The sequence below is a fragment of the Chiloscyllium punctatum genome, chromosome 7 (assembly GCF_047496795.1).
Source record: "Chiloscyllium punctatum isolate Juve2018m chromosome 7, sChiPun1.3, whole genome shotgun sequence".
Classification (NCBI taxonomy): domain Eukaryota; kingdom Metazoa; phylum Chordata; class Chondrichthyes; order Orectolobiformes; family Hemiscylliidae; genus Chiloscyllium; species Chiloscyllium punctatum.
The window spans coordinates 37269356-37283302 of NC_092745.1; the positions used below are offsets into that span (position 1 = coordinate 37269356).

At 53.0% G+C, this 13947-nt stretch overlaps 1 protein-coding gene across 8 annotated transcripts in view; it reads left to right on the plus strand.

Annotated features, from left to right (window-relative positions):
• The window catches only part of LOC140479590 (uncharacterized protein KIAA1614-like), a 102327-nt gene that overhangs the window by 33450 nt on the left and 54930 nt on the right, over positions 1-13947 (plus strand). For all 8 annotated transcript variants that reach the window (XM_072573409.1, XM_072573408.1, XM_072573406.1 and 5 more), the window contains exons 4-5: positions 6458-6598; positions 9833-11700. In XM_072573409.1, the coding sequence (XP_072429510.1) occupies positions 6458-6598; positions 9833-11700 (2009 nt within the window). The remainder of the gene's footprint in view (positions 1-6457; positions 6599-9832; positions 11701-13947) is intronic.

Sequence of the window (13947 nt, forward strand, 5' to 3'; positions counted from 1 at the left end):
CAACACGTGATCCCCTGGGTTTACTTGTGGATGTTGGGAGGCGATCACGTGTTCCGCAGCTGGGCAATGCGATTGCCTGACCCGTGAGTGGAGAAGCTTCAGAGGAAGAGTTGACTGCTTCGTGTAGGTCTGCGTTTGCTCACCCATAACACAGAGATCCGTGCCCTTTAGGGGTTCAGTACGGGCATATCACGGAGTCCTCATTGGCCGAACATAAACTATCTCGGCAGATGATAGTCCAGTCCACGAATGCAGAGCCACTCGCGTGTGAAATAATGCTAAGGTCAACACTTCTCGCCAATTTAACCCCATTTCTTCGACCAGTTTGGCTAATTTTTCTTTTAAGGTGCTGTTGGGCTGTACCACAATCCCCGCTGCAATACACATAGTGCAGTTGCTGTTCAATTGAAAGCGATTCATAGAATTCAGTATTGATTCGGACCCCAAAATGTGGTCCATTGTCTGATGTTATCATTTTAGGTAACCCAGAGCAGGGAAAAACTTCAGGCAAGGATATTTTCACCATCCAATGTGCAGTACAATTAGTGGTGGGGAAGGCTTCAATCCATTTGCTAAATCCATCGACCATCACTAAACAGTATTTATAACATTCCACTTTTAGGTAATTCAATAAAATCAAGCTGTATGCAAGCAAAAGCCCATCATGCAATGGGGTTGTCCCGGAATGCCATTTAATACCTTTACCCTTGTTACTCTTCATGGAAATAAGGCATCGATCTAGTCACATTTGAGCGGCTTTATTCAAATCCAGGTGCCACCAGGTTTTTAAAAGTACCTGTACCATTCCTTCCCCTTGCCAAGATGGGTGCAAGTAACCAAAACGCACCAGTCACAAAGAACCAGGAATCCAAACTTGACCCACCGGTGTTGGCCAGAGAGCCTTCGAGCAGGCCCGTCGACTCCCAAAGTGTACGCTCAGATTCAGAGGTGTCCCTCTGTGAAGGTTGAATCGCAGTGAGGTCTGACATGCCCTTTGTCCCTGAAGCAGGTACTTGGTTTGAAGCCTGGTTCCCGTCAGTTGGAGCAACCAAAATGGCTGATGCAGCCACCCCTGTAGCAGCCGAACCAGCACGGGCATTTCCGAATTGTACCGGGGTGTCCCCCTTGGTGTGCGCAGTACATTTCACAACAGCCAATTGACGAGCAAGCAGAACAGCATTGAGGAGATGTTTTACCCAAAGAGCGTTTTGAATGGGGTGGGGGGGGGGGGGGGGGGCGTCCCTGTAGAAGTAAAGAAGCCTCATTACTGCCAGAGGCAACCAAAATCACGGGCAACACCGGAACGTGTATCTGGAATCGGTGTCAACATTGGCAATTTTGTCAGTGGTTAGAATACTAGCTCTGGTGAGGGCAAAAAGCTCGGCTTTCCGTGCGGAGACAGGGGTCTGAAAAGCAGCAGCCTCCCGTTCAGCAGTGTCAGTTGCGGGAGCACAGCCTGACTGCCAGGCACCGTCCGGGGAAGTACCATCAACTTAAAATACGAGGTCAGGATTTCTAATAGGGAGGTCAGCCACATCCTGGCGAGGTGCAATAAGGAAATGATTCCTTAGCAAACAGTCATGTGGGGAGGGGGGGGGGGGTGAGGGTGTTCAGGAAGATCGTCAGGGGGTTGCTCAAGGAACGTGGCAGGTACTAAGTGGAGCAGTAGCAAAATGAGAGTTAAGGGTTCGACAAGGGGTGGCAATGGTGGCTCAGTGGATAGCACTGCTACCTCACAGCACCAGGGTCCCAGGTTCAATTCCCACCTCAGGCAACAGTCTGTGTGGAGTTTGCACATTCTCCCTGTGTCTGTGTGGGTTTTCTCCGGTTTTCTCCCACAATCCAAAACCGTGCAGGTCAGGTGAATTGGCCATGCTAAATTGCCCGTAGTGTTAGGTGCATTAGTCAGAGGGAAATGGGTCTGGATGGGTTAGTCTTCAGAGGGTCAGTGTGGACTGGTTGGGCCACAGGACCTGTTTCCACACTGTAGGGAATCTAATCTAAACTAATCTAATGGTGCGATCTCATAACTGCTCAGATGAGCTAGGGTGAGGTGTTGGGTCTGCTGAGATGTGAGGAAGGTCACATCAGAGTCCGAGTTGTACACCTGTACGGGCTGGTGAAGGTTCAGGTTAGAAGCGGCCTGTACTAACAGGTTAGGATTTGAGAGCATGGAGGGAGGCCACAGGCAACAGGATCCAATTTAGTGGAATAATAGGCCAGCCGGCGATGATGGTCACCATGCTGCTGTGTCAGGGCATCAGTGGCACGTTCATCTCGTACACTAACATACAACTGAAAGGGTCTGTCATACTGGAGACTGGGGCTGCAGCCAAGACGACTTTGAGGACGGCTGCATAGCTGAGTCAGATGATTGATATTTAAGGGGAGCATTCGGTGAGGGAGAAGGAGGAAGGCCTTTCGGATAAGTTGTCACGTTTGGAAGGCACTGCCTGCAAAAATTGACCAGCCACCCCCCCCAAAAAAAAGGCTCTCATCCATTTGGGTGGAATGGGGAGTGGGGTTTGCAAAACCAGGGCAATCCACTCCTGAGTAAGGGAACGGTCAGTAGCACTAATGAAAACGCCCACAAACATTGAATTTGTGATTGACCTTCATGACTCTGAATGGGCAGGACCACATATTCCAAGGAAGGGAGATGTGTGAGGAGGTAAACAGACTCCTGCTGGTCATTAACCGAATCAGGGCGAGCAAGGAGGATCTTTCTCAACCCCAGCATCTTCACTCCGTTTTCCCTGAATCCTTTACTCACCTATCGTCTACCCACCCGCACTCAGCCTTAAACCTCTCCCAGCTCCTGGGAGCCCCATCTGCTGCATGTGATTCGATCCCCCAATCACATGCTTTATTCCTCCACCTGACCAGTAAAGTATCTCTATTCACGAATCCAGGTCTGGGTGTTCAGTGTGCACGGTCTAATCCAGGTCTGGGTGTTCAGTGTGCACAGTCTAATCCAGGTCTGGGTGTTCAGTGTGCACGGTCTAATCCAGGTCTGGGTGTTCAGTGTGCACGGACTAATCCAGGTCTGGGTGTTCAGTGTGTACGGTCTAATCCAAATCTGGGTGTTCAGTGTGCACGGTCTAATCCAGGTCTGGGTGTTCAGTGTGCACGGTCTAATCCAGGTCTGGGTGTTCAGTGTGCACGGTCTAATCCAGGTCTGGGTGTTCAGTGTGCACGGTCTAATCCAGGTCTGGGTGTTCAGTGTGCACGGACTAATCCAGGTCTGGGTGTTCAGTGTGTACGGTCTAATCCAGGTCTGGGTGTTCAGTGTACACGATCTAATCCAGGTCTGGGTGTTCAGTGTGCACGGTCTAATCCAGGTCTGGGTGTTCAGTGTGCACGGTCTAATCCAGGTCTGGGTGTTCAGTGTGTACGGTCTAATCCAGGTCTGGGTGTTCCCTGTGCACGGTCTAATCCAGGTCTGGGTGTTCAATGTGCACGGTCTAATCCAGGTCTGGGTGTTCAGTGTGCACGGTCTAATCCAGGTCTGGGTGTTCAGTGTACACGGTCTAATCCAGGTCTGGGTGTTCAATGTGCACAGTCTAATCCAGGTCTGGGTGTTCAATGTGCACGGTCTAATCCAAATCTGGGTGTTCCCTGTGCACAGTCTAATCCTGTTCTGGGTGTTCAGTGTGCACGGTCTAATCCAGGTCTGGGTGTTCAATGTGCACAGTCTAATCCAGGTCTGGGTGTTCAATGTGCACAGTCTAATCCAGGTCTGGGTGTTCAGTGTGCACGGTCTAATCCAGGTCTGGGTGTTCAGTGTGCACGGTCTAATCCACAACTGGGTGTTCAGTGTACATGGTCTAAACTTGGTCTCGGTGTTCAGTGTGCACAGTCTAATCCAGGTCTGGGTGTTCAGTGTGCACGGTCTAATCCAGGTCTGGGTGTTCAGTGTGCACGGTCTAATCCACAACTGGGTGTTCAGTGTACATGGTCTAAACTTGGTCTCGGTGTTCAGTGTGCACAGTCTAATACAGGTCTGGGCGTTCAGTGTGCACGGTTTAATCGTGTTCTGGGTGTTCAGTGTGTACGGTTTAATCCTGTTCTGGGTGTTCAGTGTGCACAGTCTAATCCAGGTCTGGGTGTTCAGTGTGCACAGTCTAATACAGGTCTGGGTGTTCAGTGTGCTCGGTTTAATCCTGTTCTGGGTGTTCAGTGTGTACGGTCTAATCCTGTTCTGGGTGTTCAGTGTGCACAGTCTAATCCAGGTCTGGGTGTTCAGTGTGCACGGACTAATCCAGATTTGGGTGTTCAGTGTGCACGATCTAATCCAGGTCTGGGTGTTCAGTGTGCACGGTCTAATGCAGGTCTGGGTGTTCAGTGTGCACGGACTAATCCAGATTTGGGTGTTCAGTGTGCACGGACTAATCCAGATTTGGGTGTTCAGTGTGCACGGACTAATCCAGATTTGGGTGTTCAGTGTGCACGGTCTAATCCAGATTTGGGTGTTCAGTGTGCACGGTCTAATCCAGATTTGGGTGTTCTCTGTGTACGGTCTAATCCAGGATTGGGTGTTCAGTGTGCACGGTCTAATCCAGATTTGGGTGTTCTCTGTGTACGGTCTAATCCAGGACTGGATGTTCAGTGTGCACAGTCTAATCCAGATTTGGGTGTTCTCTGTGTACGGTCTAATCCAGGACTGGGTGTTCTGTCTGCACGGTCTAATACACGTCTGGGTGCTCAGTATGTACGGTCTATTCGAGTTCTGGGTATCCTGCGTGCACAGTCTAATCCAGGTCTGGGTGTTCAGTGTGCTCGGTCTAATCCAGGACTGGGTGTGCAGTGTGGACAGTCTAATCCACAATTGGGTGTTCAGTGTGCACAGTCTAATACAGGTCTGGGTGTTCAGTGTGCACGGTCTAATCCAGGTCTGGGTGTTCAGTGTGCACAGTCTAATACAGGTCTGGGTGTTCAGTGTACACGATCTAATCCAGGACTGGGTGTTCAGTGTGCACGGTCTAATCCAGGTCTGGGTGTTCAGTGTGCACGGTCTAAACAAGGTCTGGGTGTTCAGTGTGCACGGTCTAATCCAGTTCTGGGTATTCAGTGTGCACAGTCTAATCCAGGTCTGGGTGTTCAGTGTGCTCGGTTTAATCCAGAACTGGGTGTTCTGTTGGTCTAGACTACCTGGCTGTCTGGGTTGATTTGATATTGCAATCAGCTTGCTGTCAGTGTACCAGCCTAATCCATTGTGGATGTGCTGGGTTCAGGATCCACCGTGACGTTCCTACAGGCTCCACTTGTAATTGCAGCCCATTGTATCTTATGGAGAAACCAGCAGGGGCTTCTTGGGTCTGAGTGATGCCGAAGTGGGGGCGAGTCTTGTTACCAGGCTGGCCAATAGAAAGCACCCAGTTTGAAGTCGCGGCCTTGATCATTGAGTGTTCTGCTGCCTCGCAACTTGTTTGATTGACCTGCCAGCTGCTTTATTCAAAGAAGTAATCATTGTTCCCAGCTAAACTGCCCTTCTGTTTCTTCAAACGTGTGTGTCTGTATATACGTTTGAAACTCTATATATGTGTATGTGTATCTATCTCTGTGTATCTGTGTGTTTGTGCATGCATGTCTGTGTCTGTAATATATGTGTTGTGCATCTGTGCATATGTGTGTGTGTCTTTATGTGTGTGTGTCTGTATGTGTGTGTATATATGCGTGTGTATTTGTGTGATTGTATGTGTGTTTATGTGCCTCTGTGTATGTGTGTATCTGTGTATATGTGTGTATATATGCGCGTGTATTTTTGTGTGTCCGTATATGTGTGTATGGTGTGTGTGTGTGTGTATCTTTGTATGTGTGTGTATATATGTGTGTGTATTTGTGTGTGTCTGTATATGTGTGTGTGGTGTGTGTGTGTATCTGTGTATGTGTGTGTATATATGTGTGTGTATTTTTGTGTGTCTGTATATGTGTGTGTGGTGTGTGTGTATCTGTGTATGTGTGTGTATATATGCGTGTGTATTTGTGTGTGTCTGTATGTGTGTTTATGTGCCTCTGTGTGTATGGTGTGTGTGTGTGTATCTGTGTATGTGTGTGTATATATGTGTGTGTATTTGTGTGTGTCTGTATATGTGTGTGTGGTGTGTGTGTGTATCTCTGTATGTGTGTGTATTTGTGTGTGTCTGTATATGTGTGTGTGGTGTGTGTGTGTATCTCTGTATGTGTGTGTATTTGTGTGTGTCTGTATATGTGTGTGTGGTGTGTGTGTGTATCTTGTATGTGTGTGTATTTGTGTGTGTCTGTATATGTGTGTGTGGTGTGTGTGTGTCTCTCTGTATGTGTGTGTATTTGTGCATGTCTGTATATGTGTGTGTGTATCTGTGTATGTGTGTGTATTTGTGTGTGTCTGTATATGTGTGTGTGGTGTGTGTGTCTCTCTGTGCTGCCCAGCTTAACCTCAGTACTAATCACTGAGTGTTCCTAATCTCCTTGCCAGAGCCTTTGTTTCGCCCAGCCAGCTGCCCCTGAGTCGCAGACACGAGCAGGCCAAGCAGCTACTGGAGAGAGCTCGAATGAAGGCCCGAACCAGCCCTCTCAAAGCTGACCACAGCATTCTGCCCATCGAGAGGAGCCCTCGGTAAGTGGTTCAGACTCTTGGGTTTTCTCATCAACCTCGATAAAGGGTTGACTGTGGGAGAAACACATCTCCACCCTTTTAAAAGCAGGAGGCAAACAAATAGAGGACTTCTGGGAGGCAGAGGGGTGATTTTATAGAAGTTTATAAAATCATGAGGGCTATAGGTAAGGTAGATGTCTTTTCCCTAGGGTGGGGGATTTCAAGACCAGGGGTATCTTTAACATGGTAACCATCCCAATGCCACCTTCAAAACCTGGCACCAAGTCATGTGCTGAAATATCAGTATAGGTGTCAAGGGTCAAAGGGATTGGGACACATGGATCCATGTACCCCACTGTGGGATCTCTCCCCCCACCCCCCCCCCCCCCCCCCCCCCCCCACCCCGCCCACATTGAGGGTTAGCACCTTCAGGAGGACTGTAGCTCTCCTTCAGCAATGGAAGTGGGGAGATATGGACATTGAGGAAACCCACGACGCTATGAATTTATTTTGATTCCCCAGCTAGGAATCAAATGTCTCCCGTTAAACCGTTTACGGGATGTGCCGTAATAATTTGGGGGACGGAGTCACTGAAGCAGCATTCATTTTGCCTGCGATGGTATGTTCCTGAGCTGGACAGGAAAGGGTGGCAATGCCTGTAAAACTGGATTGAAACTGTGGGGTAACTGAAAAAAAACATGTGACTGTATGTGGCCCTGTCAGGGGTATCCCTCCTGTTCTGGAGTGACCCAATCACCTTCCATAACGCAGTGTCAGCATTGTTCCCTCAGACAGTGTGTAAACCTCCCTTCATTGATGTGTTACCTTCTCCAGAGAGTGTAGGCCCATACCTCTTGACTTTTGAGCAGTGCTTTTGGCAGCGGCTTGACCGCCCTCTTCGATCTCATGAGCAGGCCATTCAGCCCCTTGAGTTTGCTCTGGTGTCTGAGAAGATTATAGTGGGTGGAATTATGTCATTAATCTCAGGTTCCTGCCAACGCCTCCTCCCCAACCCTCGGTACCCCTCGAATCCCTTGTTGGTTAAGAATTTTGTCTGCTCGGTTTTGAATATCCAGTGAAAAAGCCCCCACTGGTTGGTGGGGGAGAGAATTGGACACATCACTGAAAAGAAAGTCATTTCCTCATCCCCATCTTGCACATTTTTCATCTCCATCCTTTGTTTTAATCTCTCCCAACGGGTCAAATATACTGAGCAGCTACGTTCCGTCTGGGTACATTACGGTTCCCCTCCAAGCCCCTCACCATCCTGACTTGGAAATATATCGCTATTCCTTCACAGTTGCTGGGTCGAGATCCTGGAATGCCCTCCTTAAGGGCACCATGCGTCAACTTACAGCACGGACACTGCAGCGATTCAAGAAGGCAACGTACCATCACCTTCTCCAGGGGCAACTTAGGGACAGGCCAGGGATGTCCACATCCTGTGAACCAAAATATATATCTATTGTTTTAAAAATCACCTATCAGTCTTCTAAACTCCAATGATATATGCCCAATGTTTTGAAACTTTCCTCAGAAAGTGACCCGTCCACGCCAGGAATCAATCAAGTGACTGGTTGGAAGGGTGTTTCAGGATTTTGTATCCACCTGAGGGAATCGGACCCTGGTTTAATGTCCAATCAGTGCGTCTCTGACAGTGTGGCACTCCCTCAGCATTGTGGTGGGAATTTCAGCCTGGTTACTGGAGCGGGGACTGACGCATTGTAACTCGGGGGGGTGCAGAGGCATGGCCGGTCTTGAACAATAACATCCAGGCTCCACATTCCCCTTACATTGAGGGCAACACTGAGTCTCAGTTGATCTGTGCTGCACAAGAGAAGCACTTGGCATGGTCATTTTAAGAGAATATTTTGTCCTTTTTTTTGATGAGAGATTGTAAGGCAGCGGTATCGAGCTGTCTCTAAGTCAACAATTTGTGAGGCCTTGCGGTTTTTTTTAATGTTAGAACACTGGAAGCAACCTAGGTATGACCACCTCTCACAGACCAAGCTCTCTAGGTTATTTTTCTCAGTTCTTGAGGTTTAGTTTTGAGCAGAAGCTTTTGCCGTCACGAAAGGGTTGAAAGCTTCAGTGAATTATCTCCGAGCTGCTACTTCCGATTTTTTTCTTCCCGTTTCCTGGATTGCAGAACTGCTTGTGAGAATTTGCCTTTTGCCAAGCGTTGTGTTTATGGGATGTGACTATATTGGGACACCTGTAGGCAAACGGGAGGCTGGGAGAACACAGCAAGCCAGGCAGCGTCAGGAGGTGGAGAAGTCAACGCTTTGGGTATGAACCCTTCTTCAGGTCCTAAAGCCTGACGCTGCCTGGCTTTGCTGCGTTCTTCCAGTCTCCTGCCTGTCTACTTTGGGGGCGGCACGGTGGCACAGTGGTTAGCACTGCTGCCTCACAGCTCCAGAGACCCGGGTTCAATTCCCGCCTCAGGCGACTGACTGTGTGGAGTTTGCACATTCTCCCTGTGTCTGTGTGGGTTTCCTCCGGGTGCTCCGGTTTCCTCCCACAGTCCAAAGATATGCAGGTCAGGTGAATTGGCCATGCTAAATTGCCCATAGTGTTAGGTAAGAGGTAGATGTAGGGGTATGGGTGGTTGCGCTTTGACGGGTCGGTGTGGACTTGTTGGGCCGAAGGGCCTGTTTCCACACTGTAATGTAATCTAATCTAATCTTTAGCATCTGCAGGCTTTTTGTCTCTAATCTCTATTGGAACAGTTACTGAGCAATGGGGATTGTATCTATTATTCAGTCAATTTATTCTAAATTCCTCTTCCTTTTGTTTCTATTTTAACTGCAGTGTTCAAATAAATTGTGTTTTGTTTAACGTCGAGTAATTTGACCAGTCGCTTTGCATCTGGCATTCCGTACCTCACTCCTGTCTTTAAAATAAGAAAAGATTTGGGTGTTGACTACCTGCTTAAAATAGTTTAAAGAGGGTCTGATCTGGTCCATAACACCAGTCATGAGAAGTGGTGTCGAGATTAGAGTGTGGTGCTGGAAAAGCACAGCAGGTCAGGCAGCATCCGAGGAGCGGGAGAGTCGGGTGTTTCGGGTATACGCTCGTCATCAGGAAACATCGATTCTCCTGCTCCTCGGACGCTGGCTGACCGGTCCTGCTTTCCCAGCACCACACTCTTTGACTCTGATCTCCGGCATCTGCGGTCCTCACTTGCTCCTGGTTTGGGCTCTTGGTTGGGTGCAGCCCGGCAAAGTCACCGGTGTGTTTCTGTCCGCCGTGTAGGGACGCCCGGACGGATGGCAGCTCGTCGCCCAAGAGGGGGCCTCCCTCCAGGGAGCGGTTCTGTCCAAACAGCGACTCGTCCAGTGGTGACTCCCACTGCAGGCCGCGGAAGAAACGGGGCCAGTCGCCGAGCCGGGTGAGGTTCGAGGACGAGTCCACCCAGGAGGCCGAGGTCCGTCACCAGCTGCGGAGGAGGGGCGGTGTTGAGCCCTCGGGGCACCTGGCAACGGGGGGCTTGGTGCCCGACCCCAGGTTTCCGGCCTACCAGCTGGCCAGGAAGGAGCGCTCGCCGAAGGCCGGCTCTGGGGAGGCCAGTAAACCTCACGCCGCAAATCCCCAGCCACGGGCCCTGTGGAGGGGCCCGGCTACTCCGCGCGCCAACGGTGAGGTGCCAGGTGGCGGGGCAACCGCGCCTCGTGCCAACACTGCCTTCTGCATCGACGGCAAGTGCAGCTCTTGCGGCTGCTACATCATCTCAGAGCCTGCGGTGTGCGAGCCCCCTTCCTATGAATTTCCGGATGTTAGAGTCGGAGCCCAGGACGAGGAGGCCTACCATCGGCTAGACGCTCCCCGGGATCCTGCAAGGAGCCTGAGGGCTGGGGCCAGAGATGCTGTTTGCTCATTGTCTCCCATACCCATACCCTGCAGCGTTCTTACGTCAGGGCCTAGGATCACAATCGAGCCCATTAAGGAAACGTACATTGGTGACGTGACTTCCATTGATGACATCCCTGTGACTGGCATACCTGCTGGCAGCCCAGGCCATGCTGAAAGGAAGGATTGTAAGGACAGAAAGGTCTTGCCATGCTACTACGCTGTAGTGTCAGGCAGCGACGGAGGAAGAGCAGGCGATGTCGGAGTTCCTGCCCGTGAGGTGGACTTGCCCAGGAAGGGTCTCAGGGAGAACGGTGCCACCTCTGACCTTGGGAGTGCTCCGTCTGATGGTAGATCAAAGCCCAGCGGGGAAACTGGGGAGAGAGGGGGGGTCAGTGGCCAACGGTGCCGAAGCATCGATAGGGCTGACAAACCTGGACGCTGTGCCGTGTCCAAACAGGTAGCCAGGGTTTGTGGGCCAGGGGACAGTCCCAAAGCGGGCCCGAGCTCAGAGCAGTTACCAGGAAAGCCCTCCCTTTGCAAGCAGCGGCCCCTTCCTCTGCCACTGGTGAGGTCCGGTTGCAGCTCCGACCAGACCCAGGCGGTCTCCAGCTTGCCGTGCCCACCTCTCTCTCTGCAAGATGGCACGGGGGGTCCTGGCAACGGGCAGTTTGCGAAGGACCGAGATGGACCTCAGGAACCTGGCACGACAGATCCAGCACTTCCCCCGAACCTTCCGGGTCAGACCTGCGGCCGGCAGCCATTACTGAAGAGGCCTAGCAAAGGCAAGTCAGGCCTGTGCCAGCAGGGCAGAGTGGCACTCGTCCGCACAGACAGTCCCGTCACACACCGCGGCACCTGCCCATCTCTTCGATCCCGGCTCCTTCCACGGGATGGTGCAGGAACACTGCCGGAGTCCCCGGCTCTTCCAGAAGCTTCTTCTCTTCAGCCTGGGCGACAAGTGCCATGGGACCACACTCTGGCCGTGGGCTCTTCAGGGCCTGCAGCTCACCTGGTGCCCGGCTCGGACCCTACCCCGCTGAGGGAGACCCTGAACGCCGGCCCCGGGCAGAGCTCAATCGGCTGGACCCCTGACCTGGGGAGACCCTCCACCGTGACCCATCAACCCATCGATCCTAATGGTGGGCTCCCAGCCTCTGAGCACCAGGGGGGCGACCTGGAAGCCAGCCGGATTGGGAATAGTTGGAGCGTTCCTGGTTCTGAGCGTATGTCCACATCGGAAGATGCTGCTGAGAAACGCCTGAACAAACCAGGTGAGTGGACAACCCATATCATATCTGAGAGTTTAAACCCGCAGGAAGGTCAATGTAGGGCCTACGGGGTCTATCAGTGAGATTGGGTAGTGTTTAAGAACAGCCTCCTGTCTCAAATGGTGGTTTGAAGGTCAGCCCTAAATCACATTGAGCAGGAACAGAACAAGAGGTGTCAGTCTGCAGGTTCGGAAACAGATCTTTGCATTGATACACCGTTAATACCCACTCTGTGATGTTGGGGTACCCAGAGGAAGGCAAGGCCAACGGTGACCCCGAAACTGAGGAATCCAATAAACCCAGAGCTCTGCCCGGTAACTCAGACTCCAAGCGAAACGTTCCCCTTCAACCCAGTCACTGAGGGAGCCAGAGCACAGTGCTCCCCTGGGGGACAGTACAGGGACACAGAGCTCCCCGGGGGGACAGTACCGAGATACAGTGCTCCCCTGCGGGGACAGTACCGGGATACAGTGCTCCCCTGGGGGACAGTACCGGGATACAGTGCTCCCCTGGGGGACAGTACCGGGATACAGTGCTCCCCTGCGGGACAGTACCGGGATACAGTGCTCCCCTGGGGGACAGTACCGGGATACAGTGCTCCCCTGGGGGACAGTACCGGGATACAGTGCTCCCCTGCGGGACAGTACCGGGATACAGTGCTCCCCTGCGGGGACAGTACCGGGATACAGTGCTCCTCTGGGGGACAGTACTGGGATACAGTGCTCCCCTGCGGGACAGTACCGGGATACAGTGCTCCCCTGCGGGGACAGTACCGGGATACAGTGCTCCTCTGGGGGACAGTACTGGGACACAGTGCTCCCTGGGGGGACAGTACCGGGATACAGTGCTCCCCTGCGGGACAGTACCGGGATACAGTGCTCCCCTGCGGGACAGTACCGGGATACAGTGCTCCTCTGGGGGACAGTACCGGGATACAGTGCTCCCCTGGGGGACAGTACCGGGATACAGTGCTCCCCTGCGGGACAGTACCGGGATACAGTGCTCCACGGGGGGAACAGTACAGGGACACAGTGCTCCTCTGGGGGATAGTACCAGGACATAGTGCTCCTCTGGGGGACAGTACCGGGACACAGAGCTCCCCGGGGGGACAGTACCGGGATACAGTGCTCCTCTGGGGGACAGTACCGGGACACAGTGCTCCCCGGGGGGGCAGTACAGGGACACAGTGCTCCTCTGGGGGATAGTACCAGGACATAGTGCTCCTCTGGGGGACAGTACTGGGACACAGTGCTCCCTGGGGGGACAGTACTGGGAGACAGTGCTCCCGGGGGGATAGTACCAGGACACAGTGCTCCCCGTGGGGACTGTCTCGGGACACAGTGCTCCCTGGGGGGACAGTACCAGGACAGAGTGCTCTCTGGGGGGGACAGTACCGGGACACAGTGCTCCCTGGGGGGACAGTACTGGGACACAGTGCTCCCCGGGGGGACAGTACCAGGACACAATGCTCCCTGGGGAGACAATACCGGGACACAGTGCTCCCTGGGGGACAGTACCAGGACACAGTGCTCCCCGTGGGGACTGCCTCAGGACACAGACCTCCCCGGGGGGACAGTACCGGGACACAGTGCTCCCCGGGGGGACAGTACCAGGACACAATGCTCCTCGGGGGGACAGTACCGGGACACAGTGCTCCCCGGGGGGACAGTACCGGGACACAGTGCTCCCTGGGGGACAGTACCAGGACACAGTGCTCCCCGTGGGGACTGTCTCAGGACACAGACCTCCCCAGGGGGACAGTACCGGGACACAGTGCTCCCCGGGGGGGACAGTACCAGGACACAGTGCTCCCCAGGGGGACAGTACCGGGACACAGTGCTCCCCAGGGGGACAGTACCGGGACACAGTGCTCCCTGGGGGACAGTACCAGGACACAATGCTCCTTGGGGAGACAATACCGGGACACAGTGCTCCCCGGGGGGACAGTACCGGGACACAGTGCTCCCCGTGGGGACTGCCTCAGGACACAGACCTCCCCGGGGGGACAGTACCGGGACACAGTGCTCCCCGGGGGGACAGTACCAGGACACAATGCTCCTCGGGGGGACAGTACCGGGACACAGTGCTCCCCGGGGGGACAGTACCGGGACACAGTGCTCCCTGGGGGACAGTACCAGGACACAGTGCTCTCCGTCGGGACTGTCTCAGGACACAGACCTCCCCAGGGGGACATTACCGGGACACAGTGCTCCCTGGGGGGGACAGTACCAGGACCCAGTGCTCTCTGGG